The 25,098-nt window shown below is 38.1% G+C and overlaps 1 protein-coding gene across 5 annotated transcripts in view; it reads left to right on the top strand.

The window, feature by feature from the left end:
- The window catches only part of Abcb4 (ATP binding cassette subfamily B member 4), a 55,190-nt gene extending 35,570 nt beyond the window's left edge, over positions 1-19,620 (top strand). For 2 of the 5 annotated variants that reach the window (XM_074064843.1, XM_020167904.2), the window contains exons 16-28: positions 519-698; positions 3,566-3,712; positions 4,391-4,495; positions 6,249-6,326; positions 7,562-7,645; positions 8,919-9,122; positions 10,792-10,892; positions 12,464-12,604; positions 15,466-15,622; positions 16,531-16,728; positions 17,808-18,014; positions 18,862-19,008; positions 19,383-19,620. In XM_074064843.1, the coding sequence (XP_073920944.1) occupies positions 519-698; positions 3,566-3,712; positions 4,391-4,495; positions 6,249-6,326; positions 7,562-7,645; positions 8,919-9,122; positions 10,792-10,892; positions 12,464-12,604; positions 15,466-15,622; positions 16,531-16,728; positions 17,808-18,014; positions 18,862-19,008; positions 19,383-19,589 (1,956 nt within the window). In that variant the 3' untranslated portion in view covers positions 19,590-19,620. Of the gene's footprint in view, positions 1-518; positions 699-1,797; positions 3,713-4,390; positions 4,496-6,248; positions 6,327-7,561; positions 7,646-8,918; positions 9,123-10,791; positions 10,893-12,463; positions 12,605-15,465; positions 15,623-16,530; positions 16,729-17,807; positions 18,015-18,861; positions 19,009-19,382 lie in introns of those variants that run through there. The other 3 variants (XM_074064844.1, XM_074064845.1, XM_074064846.1) reach the window with 3 other exon arrangements.
- Positions 19,621-25,098: the final 5,478 nt, after the last annotated feature.

Consider the following 25,098-nt stretch of genomic DNA (forward strand, 5'->3'; position numbering starts at 1 on the left):
CTAAAGTCTGTAACCCTGGCTACTCAGTAGGCAGAGATCCAGAAATATTGCCATTTGAAGTCAGCCATAAGGCCCCATCTCAACCAATAAAAATCTGGGTGTGGTGGCATGTGTGTGCCATCCCAGCTTCAAAGGGAAACATAAATAGCAGGATTGTGGTCCAGACCAGGCCCAGGCATAATAAAGCAAGACCTTACCTTAAAAATAACCAAAACAAAGAGGGTTGGTGGTATGACTCAAGTGGTAGAGCTCCTGCATAGCAAGCAGAAGGCCCTGAGTTCAAACCCCAGTACCAACAAAAAAAAATTTTTTTAAAGGACTTAACCTTTCTGTCATTTGTAACTTTTTTTTACTTCTTGTATTATACACTTCTTTATAGTTGTTCAAACCTTAAATTGAGAAGCTTTTATGGACTCTAAAAGTCTTCATACATGTAATACTCAAAATTACTTTATGACTCTAATCTTGGAAGTTTTATCTATATGGGCATACAATTTAATGTCTTGTTTTTCTTTCAGACATCAGGAAGCCAAATTCAGTCAGAAGAATTTGAAGTTGAACTAAATGAAGAAAAGACTGCTGCTACTGGCATGGCCCCAAATGGCTGGAAATCGCGCATATTTAGGAATTCTACGAATAAAAGCCTTAAAAATTCACGAGTGCATCAGAATGGGCTTGATATAGAAACCAATGAACTTGTAAGTTGTGTTTCACTTAAATTAAAATGTTTACTATATATTTTTCTGTTGAAATTCTTAGCCTTGCAGGTACTCCTCTTATTAATCTTACTCTTCTGAAAAAAAGAAAATATCAAACTTTACATGTTTGACAGGTGAATTAGAAATTCTGATTAAAATGGATTTCCAATGGAAAAAAGAGATCAAAATGGAACCTTTGTGTTGAGAAGCTTAATATTTAAATTAAAACTCCCATTTCATCTTTGAGGTCCAGAGATAATAAGGCTAGTCCAAAATAAGAAGTCTCAATGTTGCCATACTTGATTAGATAGGAATACATTTGATTGCCTACACTAGGAAACTCAGAATAACATCAGTTTAAGCAAATTAAAAGTCTTTATTTTTCCTTCACTTAAAAAAGGTCTTGGAGGTAAAATGGTGGTAACTGGTAGTCCCAGTTACCAGGAACTCAAACTCCTTTTGTATTTACCTTCTCTACCCTGGCATGTGGCTTCCCTCAAGGTCACTTTATGATCTAAGGTGGTGCCTGAAGGTTAGCCATCAGATCTGTGTTCCAAGCAGAGAAAGGAGCACAGACATATTTTAGAACTCTCACCTAATACTTTTATTTAGAAGTCATTGTCCATAACTTAAGCACATGGCCATACCTAGCTACAAGGGAGTGTGCTATATGCATTGACACTCTGTTTTGGATGGGAATTCTCTTACTATGAAAAAGGAGATATAACCAAAAAACAGCAAAAATGATATATTCTGTAACATTTTTCACTTCAAGACAGGCTATTATTGAGACAAGTGAAGTAATTTTATAACAAGTAGGAAAATAGGAAATCCATTCCAAGGAAAGATATTTTCTTATCTCAAGGTATAGTTTTGGGCTGGTAAAGTGGGTCAGGTGGTACAGCAAGCCTAGCAAGCATGAGGCCTTGAGTTCAAACCCCAGTATCACCAAAAATAAATAAATAAAATAGTATCTCAAGGTATAGTTTTGTTATACTTTGATGATATTTGCTGGTAAAGACCAAGTTTTTTTTTTTACTCTTGTGTTAGCTTGAAGACACTAATCTATTAATTTGCATCCTTCTTTCTCTGCCCACAGTATTATTAACTACAGTCATTATAAGGGCTCTCTGGGGATCTTATTTTTTGGTATATATACAGAAAGAATAATAGTGACCATATTATCACGGAGCTTCGCTATCACAAATAAGATAAGTGATGTCTCCCTTTTTAGACCTGGCATTATCTACTTTTCATTTCCTCATTTATTTTAAGAATTCTTCTGCTCAATCTTTAGAGTCTTCTATTTTAAGGAGCACTTCTCTTGAAGAAAGGCACAGAGGAAGAAAATGCCACAATCAACAACATTGTTGTAATTATCATCATACAGAGATTAATAATGTGCCAAAGCAGAGGGAGAAATTAAGTCTAACTAGAAGGACCAGGGAAGACTTGTGTGTGTTGAAGAGCAGTAATCTGAGGAAGAGGTTCACTTATCATACTTCAGACCAGAACTTAAAATACACTAAAGGAAGGAAGCACCCTACAACACAGTAAAAATGAACGATTTGAAAGAAGATAGTGGTATAGACCCTATTTTTTACTCCTTGTTTCATAGACATAATATAACCCATTTAAATGACTGTTAGGCTATGGGACTCCATATCTACCTTTGTCTAGTTTAAGGTTAAACTTCTTCTACAGTAAGAAGAATGATATGGTTCTTCATGAGACCTAAATCCTTCATGTTTGACCAGAAAGTTTGCTCAGCATTTACTGAGAATCTGATAAGTGCTAGGAGTTGGGTTTGTTTCTAGGGATATAAAGACATGGTCCTCATCTTTGTCTTGCATTTAAATTTTTATTTTTATAAAACATATTATGGATGAGGGAACTGAGACCTGGGGAAACTACCAAGTTGGTCAAGGGTTCACACTCAAAAACAGCAAGTCCAAAACTAGAAATAAGTCCTCTTCATCCCAATTAACCACACTCCACAGTTAAAATTTCACAATCACATTCATTTAGTAAAACAAAATACCGATATATTACTTTAGAATATCTGTAATGAAAAATTGTCTAATTTTTCAATTGTATACATCAGGTACTGAACAAAATGTTCCAGGCATGAAGACCACTCCAGTGTGTTGATATTCCTGCCAATCGTTATGCATAAGTTAAAATAATTATTCTCTTTTAGTCCTCACCTTTTAAAAAGGCTCACCTACTAGAAAAGGAGCTATGCAAACAAAACAAACCTAAGTCTGCTCTAGGAACAGTGGTAAAAGAAAAGGAATGGATTTCATTTGGCTTTTCTAGTTGAGAGCATGTCAGAGAGAAGGAATGAGGAGATCGAGACCGTGTTCTTATGATGCTGTTCTACACCTGGAAGGACACTGGTCCTCCTGTTCACATGAATTGCCTCATTTGACCCTGACATCATCACTGTTAGGAAGACAGACCTGCATCATTTCACTATGATGAGAAAACTGCAGCTCATCTCATGTGGCCTAGCCATGACTGTCACATAGACCTGGAGTTGTCTAAGTCCAGAGCCAAGACTTGAATTCCAGGGCATTTTGTGCCCAAATCTTGGTACTTTCATTCTGCTGAGGCTAGAACAGGGGACATCTGGTCACAGAATGAAAATTGCCTCTTGGGTGCACAGTTCATTCCCAGTTTGTGCTGTGTCATCAGCAGCACTGTTAACATTTTGTAATAGACTATCCTCCTCTCTTAATTTGTTGGTTATTCTTTGCACATAGTTTGCAAGATTGTTGAGGGCAATCATCATGCCTTTTTTATGTCTACAAAATCTGGTAATGGTTGTATTACCACCATCTTGTCCTGATATTTATATGTTCTAGGATGCAAATGTGCCACCAGTATCTTTTCTGAAGGTCCTGAAACTGAATAAAACCGAATGGCCCTACTTTGTGGTGGGAACAATCTGTGCCATTGCCAATGGGGCACTGCAGCCGGTGATTTCCATCTTACTCTCAGAGATGATAGCGGTAAGTTTGAACCTCATCCAGTTGGCACCATTCCAAGTTAAACAGCCTCAAATGAAGCTAAGCCAAAGGCCTTAATTCCTTTTTTTGAGGTAAGCTATAAGGGACTCATCTCGTGTTACAGTATTAATGAACTTATAAAGTAAAAAAAATCCCTGAAGAAGGCTCTATAATTAGCTGTCTTCGTGAGGGTGAAACTCGTGTCAGACAGTGGTCCTCATCTGTGGAGAGGGGGGCAGCACATGACTCAGAGAGAAGGGAAGGGAGTGGAGGAGAGAGAGAATTCAACCCATAGTGTTTAATGAGTCCAGGTTATAGGCATAAACCGGCCTTACCACTGCATATGTGGAAAATCCAGGAATTATTTTCCCTCGCTGTATCTCAGTTTCCTTATCTACAAAATAAGCCTACTTCAAAGAATGGCTGAAGACTAAAAGAAGTTATATAGGTAACTATGTAGGAAGCATTATCTACCTGGTGGCAAGTGCTCACAAAGTGAAAGCTACTGCCTTACTGTTTTAGCAAGCCTTCCAAAACTAGGGGAGTCTGAGACCACAAATTAAAAAACCCCACATATTCAAAACTTAGTTCCAAAAATGTGATACACAAGCCACCATTCAGGGGAGGAATAAATGAAGATTAAGCAAGTAACCAAGAGGGTATTTCAAATGTTCTTTGCAGATTTTTGGACCAGGGGACGATGCAGTGAAGCAGCAAAAGTGCAACATGTTCTCATTGCTTCTCTTAGGTCTGGGAATTCTTTCTTTTTTCACCTTCTTCCTTCAGGTAAATACCCATGATTTGCCTTTCACAGTAAGTCTGTAATTCTGTTACAGAAATTAAGACTTACTGGAGCTTTCAAATCTTTAGACTGAATGAGTTGCACAGACAATTGACAAAAAGCTCTTTTAGAAGGCAGATTCCTTAGTGGAGGAGGCATGGCTTCTCTGTGTGTAAATCGGGTTGCAAATTTGTCTTCAGGAAACTCAACTGGTTGCAAACTAGAAAAATGCAGTACAATAGCCTTGTCTTTTTTGTTGTTGTTCTTTACAAGATACAAAGTAATTTATTTTTTTCCAGTATTGGAGATTGAACCCAGGACTTCCTACATGCTGGGCAAGCACTTTGCCACTTGAACCACACCCGCACCCTTTTCCATTTTATTTTGTTTTTGAAATAGGGTCTGGATAATTTTGCTTGGGCTGGCCTCAAATTTATGGTTCTCCTGCTTCCACCTCCACAGTAGCTGGGATTACAGGCATTCAACACCACTCCTAGTGATATAAAATAACTTTGATCTTGTCCTACTTAATTGATGAACTATTAGAAAGAACATACATTTTGCATTCAAATATTATAGACTTGGTCAAAAAAAATTAGTCAAAGCCAGAGTGATGGTGCATGCCTATAATCCCATTGCTCAGGAGGCTGAGGCAATAGGATTGTAAATTTGAGGGCAGCCTGGATTGCGTAGAGAGACCATAACCCAAAACAAACAAGCAAACAAAAACTAGTCAAGTTTGTTCCAATTGTTCTTTTCTACCTAATTAGACTTTTACCAAATCTCTTTGGCTTTATTTAACCCAGTAGACATCACATGGTCCTTTCAGATAGAGAATCAATTAAGTCAGAAAAATAATGTTTCTTAGTCCTGCCCAGTGGGCTTCCTTTTTATCATTGTGGAACCACTGGTAACAGTAAGCCAAGATTTTCATTTAGAAATCATTGTTTTGCTATTAGCACCTCAGTGATGTGATTCAGCCCCATGCTCTGGCACATTGAGGAGGTGAATTTGGGAGGATGGGCGATGAGGAAGTCTGGTTCCGGATAAGGAACATGTGGGGCAGTCTCACCCCACACACTGATCCCTGGTTTAGTAAAGATTTCTCTGCATATGCCCCAAGGGGCCTCTATGTGCCTACTCCAACACTCACACTGTGGCTGGAAGCCCATCCATCCCATGTACCCAGAGTGAGCCCTGTTGTGGACATCCAGGCTACTCTCCAGTGTGGACGTGGTTAGAAAGAGGGAAATTGTCTGGTAAGGAGGCTTGGGGAGGAAGCATGGCTGAATTGTTCTCTGATCCGAGAGCAGGTAGAGATGTGACAAGGAACCAAAACACTCTTTGGAGCTTAATGCGGAGAAAGTCCTCCCTCTGCATCACATGAGCCAAACTGTTTGCCTGCGCAGAATTTTGTTACTTGTATTTTCAACTGTTTTGTTCAAAGCTGAATACAATATCTTTATCACTGAGATTGCTGTCCTTGAAAATTATTGAAAAGTGAGCCTATTCAGAATGGGTTAGAAGCCAAACCTCAACACTTGGAAGGTTTTCAGTCTTACAATTCCAATGTATACTAATGACTTAGCATTCCATTCAATTTATGTTGAAACTTTGAATTAGAATTTGGTCATAGGGTTTTGTTATTTGAGTAGATGATTAATATATAAATAATGTAAAATCAATGTAAATGTATGTACCTGTGTCAGGATACTAGTGACAGTTTCTGAAGGGATTGTCTCTTTTCTTCCTACCCAGGGCTTCACATTTGGGAAAGCTGGCGAAATCCTTACCACAAGGCTGCGGTCAATGACTTTTAAAGCAATGCTAAGACAGGTGGGTGTATGCACTGGAGTACGCCTTCTGGGTTTTCACATTTCCTTCATTTTAAGCCTCTTTCTGTTTTTCTTAGTGTGGTGATGTTCAGGTTTCCTCCCAAGGTGGCTGTGCAAGGATTGATTACGGTCCTGCAAATTTTCCTGGTCCTTCATTATCCAAAGACTTTTTTAGGGTCTCTTGGAAGTAGGCTTAATTTCAGTAGCTTTTTGGCTCATTCTGCAACAGTCTATATCCATGTGGACACTTATCACTTTAGGTACTTGTGTGTCTTCTCTGGATCCTACACAGGCCCTGGCTTTCCAGACCTTAGAATTTCTAGGCTGCCTTTATATAAAGGAGAAGGTAGTTGGTAGCATTCATAATCATGTACCACAGCTAACCCTACTAAATGTAGGTTTTCCTAAATGCTGGTAACTGAGTTTTGTTTCTGTCTTATTTGAGTTCTGGTTCCATTTAACTCATCAGTTAATTCATCCAAGCATTACTTTTGTATACTAAAGTGCCAGTGCACTATAAAATCCATTATCTGCTTTCTTGGGAAGTTCACATTCTAGTGCAGGACGTATGGGCAATGTGCAAACATGAATTCTCTATTTTTGAAGAGAGAGCCTAAGAGTAGGCCAGAATTCATGTCCATGAATTACAATCTTGTTCATACAAGGGCGCATAGCAGGCATTAAATTTTGAGCAAGTCTGGTTGATAAATCTCTTTTCTATATCTCTCAAACTCCTGCTATGTTGGGAAAATAATTTTATATGAAAGTAAAAGATGTCATGGCTGAGTAGTTTATAATTAGAATAAGACTTAAGACATACTCATTTAATCCTCCTTTAAACAAGATAAGACAAAAGCATGATGAGAAGCTAGGGCTTTATTTCTCCTGCCTAGAATTTATAAGAAGGATATATCCTACACAGCTCTGCCACCCTTTATAAGAGACAACACCATATCGCAGCAGAATTGTCTACAGTGCAAGATGTGACAATTAGGTGAATGGAATGCCCACCAGTGTCTCTGCCTCAGGTGAAGAACAGCCAGGAGGTGGGTTATACTAGACTCTGTGAGGGAGAGGAGTGCTCAGGATTGGGTCTGGGACTCATATCACTTGTGAGGTCTCCCTAACACCCCAGTTCAGTAAGGATATTTCTGCTGAATTGAAATCTGGGGCGGTCTTGTCTGATTTTCTTTGTTTTAATTTTGAGCTAATTTAAAGATATATTTTATATCACAGGACATGAGCTGGTTTGATGATTATAAAAACAGTACTGGTGCACTTTCTACAAGACTTGCCACGGATGCTGCCCAAGTCCAAGGAGTATGTAGACTGCACTCTACTAGTATTTTTCTTTAAAAAAAAATATGGCATAGCTGTATCTGTTAAACTGCTTTCAGCTGGAAATAGAAGAAAACCCAACTGAAACTGGCATAAACAGTAAAAGGAAGATTAGACTTTAGGGCTAACTGACTCACTGGCTCAAAAATATCATCCAAGCTGGGGGCGTAGCTCAGTTGTAGAGCTCTTTCCTAGCATGCACAAGGCCCTGGGTTCAATCATCCCCAACATCTCTCTCTCTTTCTCTCTGCCTCTCACTCCCTGTCTCTCTTTCTCTTTCTCTGTCTCTCTCTCATCACACACACACACACACACACACACACACACACACACACACACATCATCAAGATTCCAAGTTCCTGCAGGGCTGTAGGCATGACTCAAATGGTAGAGTGGTGAAGCCCTAAGTTCAAACCCTAGTGCCACCAAAAAAACCAAAACCAAAACAAAACCCCAGGTTCTTTCTCTCCCTAGTGGTCACAGATTGGCCACCAACAGCAATTAGAGTTACAAGCTTCCTTGTCCCTCATCTAGTGAAAGACTGCACATCTGTACCTAACCACCAAAAAGCTCTTCCTTTAAATCTGATTGGAGTTAATTTGGGTCACATGTCTAACCCTGAACCAACAGCTATCCCCAGGGGAAGGCTATGCCTTTGCCAGTTTAGATGCCCACTCTGGGAGCTGGAGAGGGTTTTTCTTTTTTTTAAGTTTGCTGCTTCTATGCAAGGCAGGAGAAAGGAAGATCCATACTAGAAAATCAACTGCAGTGTCTACTACAGTGGCCCTAGTTTTCTGAGCAGCACAGACACTAATTCAGTCTTTCATGTGCTTTGTGGTAGATGGTTTCTTAGGATGTGTACATTTTGTAACATGATCTCTGGGAGTGTGTAAATTTCTTTCTTACATGTTTGGAAAAAATGGTTTTTAAAATTACTGGAGTATATTGGGGTTGGTTTCCTCTTAGAATGTTGCCTTCATTAAAACTACATGTGCCTCCTCAGTCCATCCACAGAGCAGAGCAGTTGGTTACTTGGATCTATAATGTTGATCACATGGGCCAGAGGGGACTGAGAGTTAAAGGCACAACAAAGCAAGCCTGTAGAGCTTCATGAATTAAGCACGGGTATCTTGGGGTTATAGTAATGAAACAGTATTAGTGCAGGCACAAAACCCTTGAATCATTGTGATGGAGAAACCTGAGGCAGTAGCTCATGGACTTGGAACTTCACCCACTTGCTCTATTTCTCTTGCAGGCCACAGGAACCAGGTTGGCTTTAATTGCACAGAATACAGCCAACCTCGGAACTGGTATCATCATATCATTTATCTACGGTTGGCAATTAACCCTTTTACTGTTATCAGTTGTTCCATTTATTGCTGTATCAGGAATTGTTGAAATGAAAATGTTGGCTGGAAATGCAAAAAGAGATAAAAAAGAATTGGAGGCTGCTGGAAAGGTGCGTTGAATAAGTTAAGAAGTATTTATTGGTAGACACTCTTCATCTAAATTATCACAGCACACGTTTTAATGTTTTAATTACTGCAACTAATTGTTGCCAACACTATATGAAACATTTTATTCTATTAATAATGCATAGAACTTAAAAATGAGATGATTAATGTAAATCTTTGAGCCTTCACAAAGCACTTAATATGTGGTTATAAAGAATTTCTGAATTTTCAAAACGCATTTCATCTTTTCTTTACATCATATCCTGATGTTATGATTAGAAAATAAAATGACACCTTGTTTTATGGATGAGGAGACTTTAAGACAAAGAATAGAAGTGAATTGTTCAAGGTCAGATATTTGCTTGTACTTACTTTTTCTTTCTTGGCTGTGATTTCAGCCAATAAGGCTGGAAGCCACCAGGTGGTAGTAGTGCCTTGATTTTGTGATTCCAGTTATAGTGGCAATTGAACTAACATTTACTTATGGGCTGATTGTTACACAAAACATATGCACCAACTCATTCAGTCATCACACTAATCCTATGAGGCATAATCCTATGGGTAATGTTACCCCATTTTTGCAAATGTGGAAACTGAGACTCAAACAGAAGTTAGAGGGGTAGGGCTAGGGTCATGGTTGCCTGACACTAGTGGAGCAAAAAGTACAAAATCCCATCTGAAAAATAGCTAAAAGCAAAAAAGACTGGGGGCCATGGTTCAAGCAGTAAAGCACTTGCCTAGCAAGTGCAAGGCCCTGAGTTCAAATTCCAGAATTGTGTGTCAAAAAAAAAGTTCCCTGTGGTGATGGTAAATTTAAGTGAATCAGCCACAGAACTATGACTTAGACTCAAAGTTAAGTCACAGACAACACTTATCAAGAGTAGTTTCTAAGAATCAGAAAACCATTCTGGATGGTTTGGTTAAAAATGTTTTTCAATAAGTACACACAAAAGTGCAGGAAATAGAGTTTATGTTACCTGGCTCTTACAAGCTCTACTGTTGAGTCTCTTTCCACATCTGTCTGCTCTTCAGTTTTTCTATATTCACATCAGCTTTCTACATCCAACATGGCTCCACAAATGGTAACATCCCCCTCTGAGTCTGCAGGACTTCTAGTACCTAATTCCAGCTCCAGGAAACCAAACTGATTGATCAGATCAGTCAGTTGTCCTTGGTTTAATCTGGATGTTAAAGTACGGTCATGTTGTTTCCAGTTGAAATCTCCTTCCTGCTTGTGGCACCCACAAGCTTGTCTACAAAGGGATGTATTTAGGAAGAAAATGATTGACATCTCCAATGGCCCCCAGAAACCACAACTTAATCATTTCTTAGAGGACCGTACCCCATGAAGAAAGCAAGCCTATGAAGGGGTTGTGACTGAATTCAGTCATGTCACTATCTGGTGGGAGGGTAGAGCCAAGCCTTTGTTCCTGTCCTGAGCTTCCAGCCTCCCTGAGCATACAAAGATTTCCCAACCATACTTACCACAACCAGAGTACCAGTTTTGCTATATATGTGGTGTTAAAGAATACATTCTGCTTTTTACTTTTAATTGAAAGACTCTAAAACCCATCAATATAACCTCTGAATACTTTTGACAGAGCCCCAAGCCTTATATTTTTCATTATTTCAGAAATAAAAATGCCACTTCTAATGACGTCTGTTTTGTTACAGATTGCCACAGAGGCAATAGAAAATATTAGGACAGTTGTGTCCTTGACCCAGGAAAGAAAATTTGAATCAATGTATGTCGAAAAGTTGTATGGGCCTTACAGGTAATGAACACATGATCTCTGAGAACCTACCGCTTTTCTAAGGCTAAATTATCATGCACCCCTGGCAATAATGAAAGCTCTGCTTTTCTAAACAATGACATGACCTTAGAACGACCTTTATTTCACTGTAAATAATCACAGAATTAGCTTTTTATATCTATTGGGGAAACCATAAAATTAGGTCTCTAAGACATAAAAGACAGAGAATTGCACAAGAATTTAGTCATTAGTGCAGGAAACATAATCCATCTGGGTGATTAAGGATGAACTTCCTCTTAAGGAATTGCTCAGGCCTTTCTTTGGAGTGTATAGACTGATCCAAAGATGGCACTATTTGGAATATCCCAGAGGAACATATTCCATTCTATGAATGGAGACCAAATCCAACCTGCTCTGAAGACAAAAGCATATAGCCTATTTCACTTACAGTTGGGCAATTCAAAAAACTCCCAGTGGCCTGTTTGTCATTTGTCTGAACCATGGTCTGATTTTATTAACAAATATATTTTCACACTAACAAAATGGAACACAACTTAGATTAAAACTTTATAGTCTGGTGCAATAGTTTTAAACACTTGCAAAGTTTTGCAGGGATTCTTGAAACTCTCAATTCGTTCCATTTCTTCAGTTATATATACTTCCTATAATACTAAAGAATATGTACCTACATTTTCTTGTCCATTTGATGTTTGATATATATATATATGTCAAATATATACACACATACCATTACCTATTATTTCATGGTTTACTTTGAACATAAATAATTAAGGAGAAATAAAAAATTTAATCAAATTTTAATTTTTCATAATTAAAAGTTTCAGTAGCCTTGTTAATTGTTCAGTAATAGTAAGTGTCATAACACAGTGGTCACAGTGCATAACTTTCACCATCCACATCAGTAAAATATGAATTTTCTCTCTGTCAGATGCCTTCCTTCTAATTTGAGAGGATGAATAAAGTAGGATTCTTTTGAAGGATTGAGAAACCTAATAAAATATAACATGAGGTCTAGCTGGAAATAATGAAAAGCAAGTTTGATATGGGACTGGTGGGATCTAGCTCTGGGAAGGCTTCTGGGTGTGTCTATACAAACTTCAGTGACCCAACTTTGTGAATCTGAAAGATGAGTTTTAACATAAAAATATTACAAGATACAAGATTATAGTATTAAATTGTATCAGATAGTTCAAAGTTTAGTTCTAATTTTGACATCCTAGCTATATTTGACACAACTATTATTATATCATTTAGCTTGAACATCTGAGGCATAATGATAGCAACTATCATCTGAGCAACCGCTGGAGCTAGGCACTCTGACAGATGTTTATCTTGAGTTACTGTATTTCTCAAGAAAACCCCCTGCATTATATTGATTATTTCCATTGTACAAGTCAAGAAACTGCTGCTTACAGATATTGAATTACTCACCAAAAGTACAACTGAAGGGAGAAATTAAGCTCAGGTTGGCCAGATTTATAAACTGTGCTCTTTGCCCTACACAGTATTAAGGGAAGCTGCATAGATGGTTATAGATAAAGTACCTCTGAATATACTAATTTGCTTTACAGGAATTCAGTGAGGAAGGCACACATCTATGGAATCACGTTTAGCATCTCACAAGCATTTATGTACTTTTCGTATGCTGGTTGTTTTCGATTTGGTGCCTATCTCATTGTAAATGGACATATGCGCTTCAGAGATGTTATTCTGTAAGTACCTTTAAAAATCTTATGACTATTCTATAATAAGCCTGGAATAGAGTTTCAATGGGTTTATGCAAAAGTTTGAAGAAGACGAAAACCCTATTTGTCCAAAGTGAGATCAGGTAGTTAAAGTTTACTGGAGCCTTCCCCCTGGCTGGCACAGAAACCCGGTCTTATCAATACTCCAAGCATAGTTTCATCATCCCAGTGGATCAAAATTCATCAAACTTGTAAAAATGATCATGACACATAATTTCAGTTATACATGTAACCACGAATTTTCTCATCGTAGAACATAGACAGAAATAAATCATAATTAAAAACTCACTGATGACCAGGGACTCTGTATAGAGGGTTAAATACAGTTTTTTATGAATCTGCTACCAAAACATGGTCTTGATGATGAGAAGGGATGGCTTTACTGAAGCCTGGGACACTCTGTCCTAACCAGGTATGAGAGAGCCTGCCAACATTTTTCTCTTAGTCTCTCCTATTTCCTTTGTTTCTAAAGCTAATCAAAGGTCTTTCTGATGGACACATTCTTCGTTACAAGTAACACACCCAGTATATTTAACTAGATGTAATTTATGCTTGAAAGAAAGAAGCCACTCTTTTTATTTTGTTCTGTTACTGCTTTAAATGTTTGGTCTTTGATTTATAAGGATGCCTGGCTCACACAGCTGCTCCTTTTTAAGATTATTTGCATATTTCTGCTCTGGTGGGTTGATTTTAAAGTTGTGGTGAATACCCTTTTCTGAGATGAGGTAAAGACAAAAAAAGTGGAAGTGTTTTAGAACTGTTGTTTCATTTTCATCCAAAGTTAAAATAAACATGAAAAAAATATGTACACATAAACTTTGTTTCAGTCAAAACCCCAGTAGAAGACAAATGACATTGCACCGGGAGAATCAGGAGTTTTCTAAAGATCTGTTTACAAAGGCTTGAAGGGTTAAGGAGAGCAGTACCCAAGACAGTGGTAATACCCCACTAGGAACTGCTGCTACCCTAAGCCTGAAGGGGAAGACAGGAAGACTGAGAGAACCTAGCATGGCAGCCTTCTGCAGTCTCGGGGAGAGGTGCAGCAGTAACACAACCAATCTGACAAGAAAGGAGCCAAAGAACAAATATGATGACCTCACCCTGTCACACCCGTGCCCTGCTGATGTCCTGCCTTTCACCTGCCAAGCCCCATCAGAGCCAGAAAATCTTTTGGCTTATTGAAACAAAGTCTGTATTAGCTAGGCTGTTCTGGAACTTGTCCAGCTGGTCTCAAGGTCTCAACCTTACCATCCTCCTGCCTCAGCCTCCTGAACGCTGGGATTACAGGAATGTATCACCATGCCTGGCTCAGAAAATCTTTATGCAATTCATCAAGGTCATCCTCCCAGGGCATAGTACAAGTGGTACAGATAGAGATGTCCCCAAATGGTAAACTTACATTTAGAAATTAGGCGATGAAAACTTTAAAAAAAGAAGTTATCCACTATTACTAGTGATCTTCCTCTCTACCTCCACTCTTTTCCTGGGGAGCTCTGGCACTGGAAGTAACTTTCTTTGTGGAGATCAATCTCAGAATCCTTCCTTTTTCCTAAAAAATCAATTATTTAATATCCAGCCTTTAAAGAGCCTATAATTAGAAAATAGGACTTTAGAACTTCTTTTTCAGGGTAATGTCAGTACTTATTTTAATTATAAAAGAAAAGCTATTTCTAATAAAGGTTTATTTTTTCCAAATAAAATTCTTTGTAAAAAAATTTTTGGTGGTACTGGAGGTTGAACTCAGGGCTTTGTGCTTTTCAGGGTTGCTCTACTACTTGGCCACCTACACCAGCTCTTTTTTGTTTTAGTTGTTTTTGGAGTGGGGTCTTGATTTATGTCTGGGTGGGCCTAAACCACGATCCTCCTATTTATGCTTCCCATGTAGCTGGGATGATAGGTATACACCAACATGACCAGCTATTGGTTGAGAGAAGATCTCACAAACTTTTTTCCCAGTTTGGCCTCAAACTTTGATTCTCCTGATATCTGCCTTCCAAATAGGATTACAAGCTGGAGTCACTGTGCCTGACCTTTAAAATTATTTTTATTAACACAAATTAATTGCACATATTCAGTGTGGTCTATGAAAATACCGATCAAATCCAAGCACCCTGGTACCACTCTCACCCATCTCTCCTTCCCAATCCGCTTTCTCATGTGAGTGAGAAATATGTGGTACTTGTCTTTTTGTGTCTGGTTTACATTATGTGCTCCAGCTTCCATCCTCTTGGATGTATTAACAGAATTTCATTCATTTTCATAGCTGACTAATGCTCCATTGTATATATGTACCACATTATCTTTACCCACTCATCTGTGGATGGCACCTAGGTTGATACCAAATCTTAGCTATTGTGAGTAGGGCCACAATAAACATGGCATGCAGGTATTTCTTTTATATGCTGATTTCATTTCCTTTGGATATATACCCAGAAGTGGGATAACTAGATCTGTTTTTTTTTTTTTGAGGACTCTCCATAATGGCTGTATTAATTTACATTCCCACCAACCATGTCACAAATCAGATGCAATCAGAAACCACTTCCTGAAAATGAAAAACTTAAGAAGGTTACACTAACTCTAGAAAGTCAGAAATTTCTGGAAGCTAGAAATTGAACAGAGAAAAACCAGACTATGAGAGAATGCACCTTGCCTTCCTTGGAGATTTCTTTTGCTACTGGGATTTCATGGAAATGTGTGTTGCTTTGGGGAAAAGTGTGAGTAAGGGAGAAAATAGAGAAATACTAGTGAGCAGTTTGCCTTTGGACTCTCAAACATCATGTAGCTAATGAGCTAAACTAATGAATGTTTTCTCTACTTTTGTCTAGGGTATTTTCAGCAATTGTGTTTGGTGCAGTGGCTCTGGGGCATGCTAGTTCATTTGCTCCAGATTATGCTAAAGCAAAGCTGTCTGCAGCACACTTGTTCAACCTGTTTGAGAGACAACCTTTGATTGACAGCTACAGTAGAGAGGGCTTATGGCCTGTGAGTTTCCTTCTGCCTGGTGAACATTTGATTAATTTTTTCCCTAAAGGTTTGCTGTATGTTAAATTATAAATTATAGATGATAAATTGGTGGTGATTACACCAACATATACTTAAACTTGTTTTGTGATATTTATGGATGGTATTTGGTTAACTTTCATGGTGTTTTAGAATTTCATAGGAAATCTTAAGGATTCTGAATTTCAGCACATCAAAATTTAACCAAAGTAAAACCAGATATACTATAATGAATAATTTCAACAACAGTTTAGTCATTTCTACATGAATATACATGCACACAATTCAATCATGTTGATGCAGTTAGTAATTTGACTTTAATTACATTTTTTTGAGGTAGGGTCTTGCTATGTAGCCCAGGCTGGCCTTAAACTGGGATTACAATGCTGGGATTACAGATATGCACCACTGTGCCTGGCTTTTTAATCACATTTTATAATGGCTGAGTTATAATTGGTTTAACTCCAGCCTCAGAACCAGCAGTTAGGAAAGCTAAATGTTTGCCTAAGTGAACCAGAAATCGAGCTCAGATAATGTATGTTTGTAATCATTTTTGGCTAACTGAATCTGTACCCTCCATCTTCATTTTATATAATCACAACTTGTTCTCCATGCTAAGTGGTGCTAGCACTATATCACACATTAATTTCATGTTCTATGCTACAGTGCCTGGGGTTTGTTGTGTGCAGGATGGAATCCCAAGACTCAGGGGCAGAGGCAGGAGGATTGTGAGTTTGAAGCCTGTCTGGGCTATGAAGTGAGGCACTGTCAAAAAAAACAAAACAAAACAAAAGCAAATGTACTGTTTTGGTTAAGATTCCTTGAAACAATACTCCTTGTTCCAATAATTATCAGACCAATTGTAATAACAACATTGTAATAATTTTTAGGATAAGTTTGAAGGAAATGTGACATTTAATGAAGTTGTGTTCAACTATCCCTCTCGGCCAAACCTGCCAGTGCTTCAGGGACTGAACCTCGAGGTGAAGAAGGGCCAGACACTGGCCCTGGTGGGCAGCAGTGGCTGTGGGAAGAGCACAGTGGTCCAGCTCCTTGAGCGATTCTACGACCCATTGGCTGGAACAGTGGTGAGCACATTTTTTCAGTAAACTGATTTAAGACTGTATTTTACTTAGCCAAACCAATGTTGGTTTGAACTGGAAAAAATTGGACAAATGAAGACTTATAATCCTGTTTGATATAATGACCACATTCTATAAACATCAAACTTGCACCCATATCAGACAGATATGTTGGGACAGTAGGGTAGACTATCTGGAACTTAATCTAGCTCAGAAAATACTGAAGATATGGGGTGACATCTAGCCTCCCATTGGGCATTTTGGGCCAGCCTCATCCTCCTAAGCAAAAACTCACTTGTTAACTTATGAAGCTAGTAAGGAGCACCACGCCTACTGCTTATATCAAGAAAACAAAACCACTACTAGCAAAAATAAATTCTTCCCTTTGTAGCTCCTCACTTTCCATTGATTTCTTATCCTTAGTGCTGTCAGTTAAGAGGAGTAGGATAAGTTCACAGGTGACAACTCTCAGAAGAGAGAGAGAGAAAGAGAGAGAGAGAGAGAGAATAGAGTTAACCATACACTTTCCTGGATTCAAAGTAGACTTCAGGACAGGCAGGTGCTTACTATTCCTGCCCTCCCCCATCCTTCTGCTTTGCCATATCTCTCTAACCCTGAACTTTGACCCTCAACCTCCAGCTTTTTTCCATTTGGCTTTCATCACTGATAAGAGGCACCTAGTGCCCTGGCCCTCTTCCTTGAGTGAAGATTTGGGTCTGCATGATGATGCCTACATCTGCCACTACCTTGGGATGGGGTACCAGTGACCAAGCATGGGAGCATACCCCTAATTAGCCACCAAAAGTAGGGAAAGTTTAAGGTTGGCGGCTTTCAGGGAAAAGAGAAAGAGGAATAGGACCAGTCACTCAACTTTCAAAATCTGGGTCTTTTTTTCTGGTATGTGCCTACTGGAGAAGGGATAAAGCTAAGTTGAAGGGTTAGGGTCATTCTGGAGATAGAAAATCTTAGTGGACACCTGGATGCAGACATCTTAAAGGCAGGATGACACAAATGTCTAGTGGAGGGTAGATAGGCACAAAGAGGTACATATTATCTCCTTATAGTTTGTGGACTTTGGTTTTCAGTTCCTAGATGGTCAAGAGGCAAAGAAACTCAATGTCCAGTGGCTCCGAGCACAACTTGGAATTGTGTCTCAGGAGCCCATCCTGTTTGACTGCAGCATTGCTGAGAATATTGCCTATGGAGACAACAGCCGGGTTGTGACCCAGGATGAGATTGTGAGTGCAGCCAAAGCAGCCAACATACATCCTTTCATTGAGACATTACCCCATGTAAGTTCACTAGTCAACTAGTAATATACACACAGTTTTTATCCCTGAAACAGTTCCCCAAAATTATACCAACAGTCTTTAAACAAAGCAGTTGATTTACTAGCATTGTAACCTTGGGAAGACACTTTTAATATGGCAGCAAACTTTAGCAAATTAACTCACATGATATATGTCTTTGCATAAGCTCTGCAAACTGAACTGATTTCTTTTTCCCCTAACTTCTTTCCCTAATTTCTGTCTCCCTCCTCTGATCTTTCATAACATGTTATTTATACTAATACTAACTACTAATTTGGTACTTACTTGACCCAATATTGAGTGCTATGTGTGTGTATATATTTTCTCTTTAGAATATAAATTCATTTAGGAAAGGAAAAAAGCTGAATTCATTTCTGCATTTCCCAAAATTCTAGGCAAAGACGGTACTGTAAGTTAATAGTAATTATTAAAATATTAAAAAAGAATAAACTAGTCTCCACAATTACACCAACAAATACTTCAAATTAAAAAAAATCTTTGAAAGTATTGAACCATTTTAGGACTATAGTGACATCAGATTAAATAGCATTATGATAAGGGTAGTAATTCAAGAGATTGTTGTTCAAATTTCTGTAATATAATATCATTGAGAACTCAAGTCACTAGTTTTCTAGTTCAACTTTGAATACAAACACTCGGTTAAGTTGAAAATATATTACTAAATGCTCAACTATCTTATTATAAAAACTTTATTGATCCTAAATGCCTTCTTATAAATAGAGCTGTCCAAAGTTAAGTACATCTGATATACCATCAGCAGTTTTTCTGGATTACAACTTTATTTTCCTTATTAATGGCTAACTTGCAGAAATATGAAACAAGAGTGGGAGATAAGGGGACGCAGCTGTCAGGAGGTCAGAAACAGAGAATTGCTATTGCCCGAGCCCTCATCAGACAACCTCAGATCCTACTGCTGGATGAAGCTACATCAGCTCTGGACACTGAAAGTGAAAAGGTATGGCCTCCTACATTATGCCTTATTAAATTAATAACATAGGATTAATTTTTACTCTCAATCATGGAAAAAGTAAATAAACATGGGTGGGGGAGTAAACACTGGAATTTAAATGATGACTATTTGAGTTAATAGAATATTTTATTCCAAATTTTCTAAAATGGATAGTATGTTTCATAAACAAAACAAAAGAAGTATTCAAAAGAAGCTGGGCTAGGGTGCAGCTCAAGTGGTTGAAGACTTGCCTAAAGCCCTGAGTTCAAACTTCATAAAGCAGTTGATTTACTAGGATGGTAAAAAATATAAATGTCCTTTAATGCTAAAACCTGTTAACAGCATTTGTAGGATAAAGCTTCTGTTGGATTTATCAATAGGTTGTCCAGGAAGCCCTGGACAAAGCCAGAGAAGGCCGCACCTGCATCGTGATTGCTCACCGCCTGTCCACCATCCAGAACGCTGACCTAATCGTGGTGATTCAGAATGGCAAAGTCAAGGAGCATGGCACCCACCAACAGCTGCTGGCACAGAAAGGCATCTATTTTTCCATGGTCAGCATCCAGGCTGGCACACAGAATTCATGAATTCTTGTTACAGTTTATCTTAAAATAAACTCAAATCATTCTAAACTTTCTGACTTACAAAAGATGTTTCTAGTTTATGCTATAAAATATAGGTTTATCTTATCCTACATTGATTTAAAACATCCTGATTAGTGCTTGATACTCTAGTATCTGAAACTTGAGAGCTAGAAGTGACATCTGTCTTGAGGAAGTATAAAAACAACAGTTTAGCTCTCCCTGAGTTATCAGTAATACCCAGAGAGAACAGCAAAGTTGAGGTATATACAGGTGGAGGATTAATAGAATCACAGAAATAGGGAAAATTCTTATGGTCCTGAATAAGGGGGCTAGATAACAGAATTATTTGGGAACAAGCTTACTAAATACAAAGAGAAAATATATTGCTCAATAGTTTAATCTGTCCCTTTGTAAGTTTCTGAATTATTCTATTGTGGAATAGTAGTTTTTAATTTTTCATTCTTATTAACACATTAATTGTACATATTAATGGGGTTCAATGTGATATTCCCATATATTCACATAGCATACTCTGATCAAATCCAACCATCCTTCCAACTCTAAATGAACCCTCCCCAGTCTCTAATAATCACTATTCTACTTTCAGGTTGACAGATTTTTAGCTTCCATGTATAAGTAGAACATGCGGTACTAGTCCCTTCTGTGTCTGGTTTTAACATACCATCCTCCAGTTCCACCTGTTTTGGTGCAAATGACATATCATTTGTTTTGGCTGGGTTTTTTTCTACCAGTGCTGTGTATTGACCTCAGGGTCTTATCTGTGCTAGACAAGTTCTCTACCACTGAGGTACATCTGTAGCCTGATTTAATTTTCATTATAGCTGAATAATTCTCCATTGTACATCTATACCACATTATCTTTATCCACTCATCTGTTATTGGACACCTAGGCAGATACCAAATCTTAGCTATTGTGAGACACAATAAACATGGCATGCAGGTGTCTCTTTAGTATGCTGATTTTGTTTCCTTTGGATATATACACAGAAGTGAGATAGCTAGATCATACGGTAGATTTGTTTTTAGTTTTTTGAGGAATATCTATAGTGTTCTCCATAATGGTTGTACTAATTTACATTCCCACCAATGGTATATAAGATTTCCTTTTTTTAAAACCATATCCTCACCAGCATTTGTAAATTTTTTGTTCCTTTGGGCTGTACTAGGGGGTTGAACTCAGGTCTTTGTACTTGCTAGGCAGTACTAGAAAGTAGCTAGGTGTACTTGCTAGTCTACCACTTGAGTCATCCCTCCAACCTTTTTTGCTCTGGTCAACCATGAGCTAGAGTCTTGCTTTCTGTCCAGGCCCACCTGGACCACAATCTTCTTATTTTAGGTTTCCCACCATAGTTGGGATGACTGGCATGTACCAACACTTTTTATGTTGAGATGGACTCTTGCAAAAACTAGGACTCTCCTGGAACTGTAGTCCTCCCAATCTTGACCTCCTGTGTAGCTTGGGATGACAGGTACACACCACTGCCCTCCTTTGGTTGAGATGGGAATCTTGTGAACTTGACTAAGAAGGACTTGAACTGTGATCCTCCCAGCCTTCCAAGTAACTAGGATTACAGGCTTGAGCCACTGCCCCGGCTTGTTCTTGTTTTGTTTCTAACATTTTTAAAAATAAAACATTTAATTATTTTAGCTGGGATAAGGTGGTATCCCATTGTAGTTCTGATTTGCATTTCTGTGACGGCTAATAATATTGAACATATTTTTCATGTGACCATTTGTATTTCTTCTTTTAAAAAGTGCCTATTCAGGGTTGGAGGTGTGGCTCAAGCAGTAGAGTACTTGCTTTGCAAGCATGAAGTCCTGAGTTCAAAACCCAGTCCCACCAAAATATAAGTGTCTATTCAGATCATTTAAACATTTTTATCTCAGTTATTTGTTTATTAAGTTTTTAAATTCTTTACAAATTCTGGATACTGCCCTGTCAGATGAGTAGTTGACAAATATTTTCTTCCATTCTGTAGGTTGTCTCTTTGCTCTGTCAATTGTTTCTTTTGCTTGGCAGAAGTTTATTAGCTTGATGTGATCCTGTTTTGGGGACCTGCCCAGAAAATCATAGCATAAGCCAGTGTCTCAAAATGTTTTCCCTGTGTTTTCTTCTAACAGTGTCAGAATTTCAATTCTTACCTTTTAGGCCCTTGAACCATTGTGAATTGATTTTTGTACAGGGTGAGAGACAGAGGTCAAGTTTAATCTTTAAAATGTAGATATCCAGTTTTCCCAGTACCATTTATTGAGACTATATTTTTGATGTCTTTGTCAAGAATCAGTTGGATACAGATTTATATGTAGATTTATGTGGGTTTATACCTGGGATCTCTATTCTGTTTCATTGGTTTATGTGTTTGTTTTATGCCAATTCTGTGCCATTTTGGTTACTATGGTTCTGTAGTATGTCTCAAAGTCAGTTATTGTGATGCTTCCAGCTTTTTTGTTCTTTTTTTTTTTTTGGTGGAACATGGGTTTGAACTCAGGGCTTTGAGCTTGCAAAGCAGATGTTGTACTGCTTGAGTCAACTTCAGCCCAGCTTTGTTCTTTTTTGCTCAAGAATTGCCACATGGCTATTTAGGGTCTCAATTGATTCCATATGAATTTTGCGATTTATTTTTATAGATCTGTGAACAATGTCATTGGTATTTTCATGTGGACAGAATTAAAACTGTAGATTACTTTGGGTAATATGGACATTTTTGCAATGTTAGTTCTTCCAATCTATGAACATAGGAGGGGTTTTTTCATCAGTGTTTTATAATTGTCTTGTAGCAGTCTTTTACTTCCTTGGTTAAGTTTGTTTCTAGGTATTTTATTTCTTTTTTTTTCTTTTATTATTCATATGTGCATACAAGGGTTGGGTCATTTCTCCCCCCTGCCCCCACCCCCTCCCTTACCACCCACTCCACCCCCTCCCGCTCCCCCCCACCCCCTCAATACCCAGCAGAAACTATTTTGCCCTTATTTATAATTTTGTTGTAGAGAGAGTATAAGCAATAATAGGAAGGAACAAGGGTTTTTGCTGGTTGAGATAAGGATAGCTATACAGGGCATTGATTCACATTGATTTCCTGTGCGTGTGTGTTACCTTCTAGGTTAATTCTTTTTCATCTAACCTTTTCTCTAGTTCCTGGTCTCCTTTTCCTACTGGCCTCAGTTGCTTTTAAGGTATCTGCTTTAGTTTCTCTGTGTTAAGGGCAACAAATGCTAGCTAATTTTTTAGGTGTCTTACTTATCCTCACACCTCCCTTGTATGCTCTCGCTTTTATCATGTGCTCAAAGTCCAATCCCCTTGTTGTGTTTGCCCTTGATCTAATGTCCACATATGAGGGAGAACATACGATTTTTGGTCTTTTGGGCCAGGCTAACCTCACTCAGAATGATGTTCTCCAGTTCCATCCATTTACCAGCGAATGATAACATTTCGTTCTTCTTCATGGCTGCATAAAATTCCATTGTGTAGAGATACCACATTTTCTTAATCCATTCGTCAGTGCTGGGGCATCTTGGCTGTTTCCATAACTTGGCTATTGTGAACAGTGCCGCAATAAACATGGGTGTGCAGGTGCCTCTGGAGTAACCTGTGTCACAGTCTTTTGGGTATATCCCCAAGAGTGGTATTGCTGGATCAAATGGTAGATGAATGTCTAGCTTTTTAAGTAGCCCCCAAATTTTTTTCCAGAGTGGTTGTACTAGTTTACATTCCCAACAACAGTGTAAGAGGGTTCCTTTTTCCCCACATCATCGCTAACAAGGGTGAGGTGAAATCTTAGCGTGGTTTTAATTTGCAATTCCTTTATTGCTAGGGATGGTGAGCATTTTTTCATGTGTTTTTTGGCCATTTGAATTTCTTCTTTTGAGAAAGTTCAGTTTAGTTCACTTGCCCATTTCTTTATTGGTTCATTAGTTTTGGGAGAATTTAGTTTTTTAAGTTCCCTATATATTCTGGCTATCAGTCCTTTGTCTGATGTGTAGCTGGCAAATATTTTCTCCCACTCTGTGGGTGTTCTCTTCAGTTTAGAGACCATTTCTTTTGATGAACAGAAGCTTTTTAGCTTTATGAGGTCCCATTTATCTATGCTTTCTCTTAGTTGCTGTGCTGCTGGGGTTTCATTGAGAAAGTTCTTGCCTATACCTACTAACTCCAGAGTATTTCCTACTCTTTCCTGTATCAACTTTAGAGTTTGTGGTCTGATATTAAGATCCTTGATCCATTTTGAGTTAATATTGGTATAGGGTGATATACATGGATCTAGTTTCAGTTTTTTGCAGACTGCTAACCAGTTTTCCCAGCAGTTTTTGTTGAAGAGGCTGCTGTTTCTCCATCGTATATTTTTAGCTCCTTTGTCAAAGACAAGTTGGTTATAGCTGTGTGGCTTCATATCTGGGTCCTCTATTCTGTTCCACTGGTCTTCATATCTGTTTTTGTGCCAGTACCATGCTGTTTTTATTGTTATTGCTTTGTAATATAGTTTGAAGTCAGGTATTGTGATACCTCCAGCATTGTTCTTTTGACTGAATATTGCCTTGGCTATTTGTGGCTTCTTGTGTTTCCATATAAATTTCATGGTAGATTTTTCAATCTCTTTAATGAATGTCATTGGAATTTTTATGGGAATTGCATTAAACATGTAGATTACTTTTGGGAGTATCGACATTTTTACTATGTTGATTCTACCAACCCATGAGCATGAGAGATCTCTCCACTTTCTATAGTCTTCCTCAATCTCTTTCTTCAGAAGTGTATAGTTTTCCTTGTAGAGTTCGTTCACATCTTTTGTTAAGTTTACACCTAGGTATTTGATTTTTTTTGAGGCTATTGTAAATGGAATTGATTTCATACATTCTTTTTCAGTTTGCTCATTGTTAGTGTATAGAAATGCTAATGATTTTTCTATGTTGATTTTATATCCTGCTACCTTGCTATAGCTATTGATGATGTCTAGAAGGTTCTGAGTAGAGTTTTTTTGGTCTTTAAGGTATAGGATCATGTCATCTGAAAATAGGGATATTTTGACAGTTTCTTTACCTATTTGTATTCCTTTTATTCCTTTTTCTTGCCTAATTGCTCTGGCTAGGAATTCCAGTACTATGTTGAATAGGAGTAGAGATAGTGGGCATCCTTGTCTGGTTCCTGCCTTTAAGGGGAATGGTTTCAGTTTTTCTCTGTTAAGTATAATGCTGGCTGTAGGTTTGTCATATATAGCTTTTATAATGTTGAGGTACTTTCCTTCTATTCCTAGTTTTCTTAGAGCTTTTATCATGAAATGGTGTTGGATCTTATCAAAGGCTTTTTCCACATCTATTGAGATGATCAAGTGGTTTTTGTCTTTGCTTCTGTTAAAGTGGTTTATTACATTTATTGATTTTCGTATGTTGAACCACCCCTGCATCCCTGAGATGAAGCCTACTTGGTCGTGGTGAAAATCTTTTTGATATGTTGTTGAATTCGGTTTGCCATTATTTTGTTGAGGATTTTTGCGTG

This window comes from Castor canadensis, chromosome 2 (assembly GCF_047511655.1).
Source record: "Castor canadensis chromosome 2, mCasCan1.hap1v2, whole genome shotgun sequence".
Lineage (NCBI taxonomy): Eukaryota > Metazoa > Chordata > Mammalia > Rodentia > Castoridae > Castor > Castor canadensis.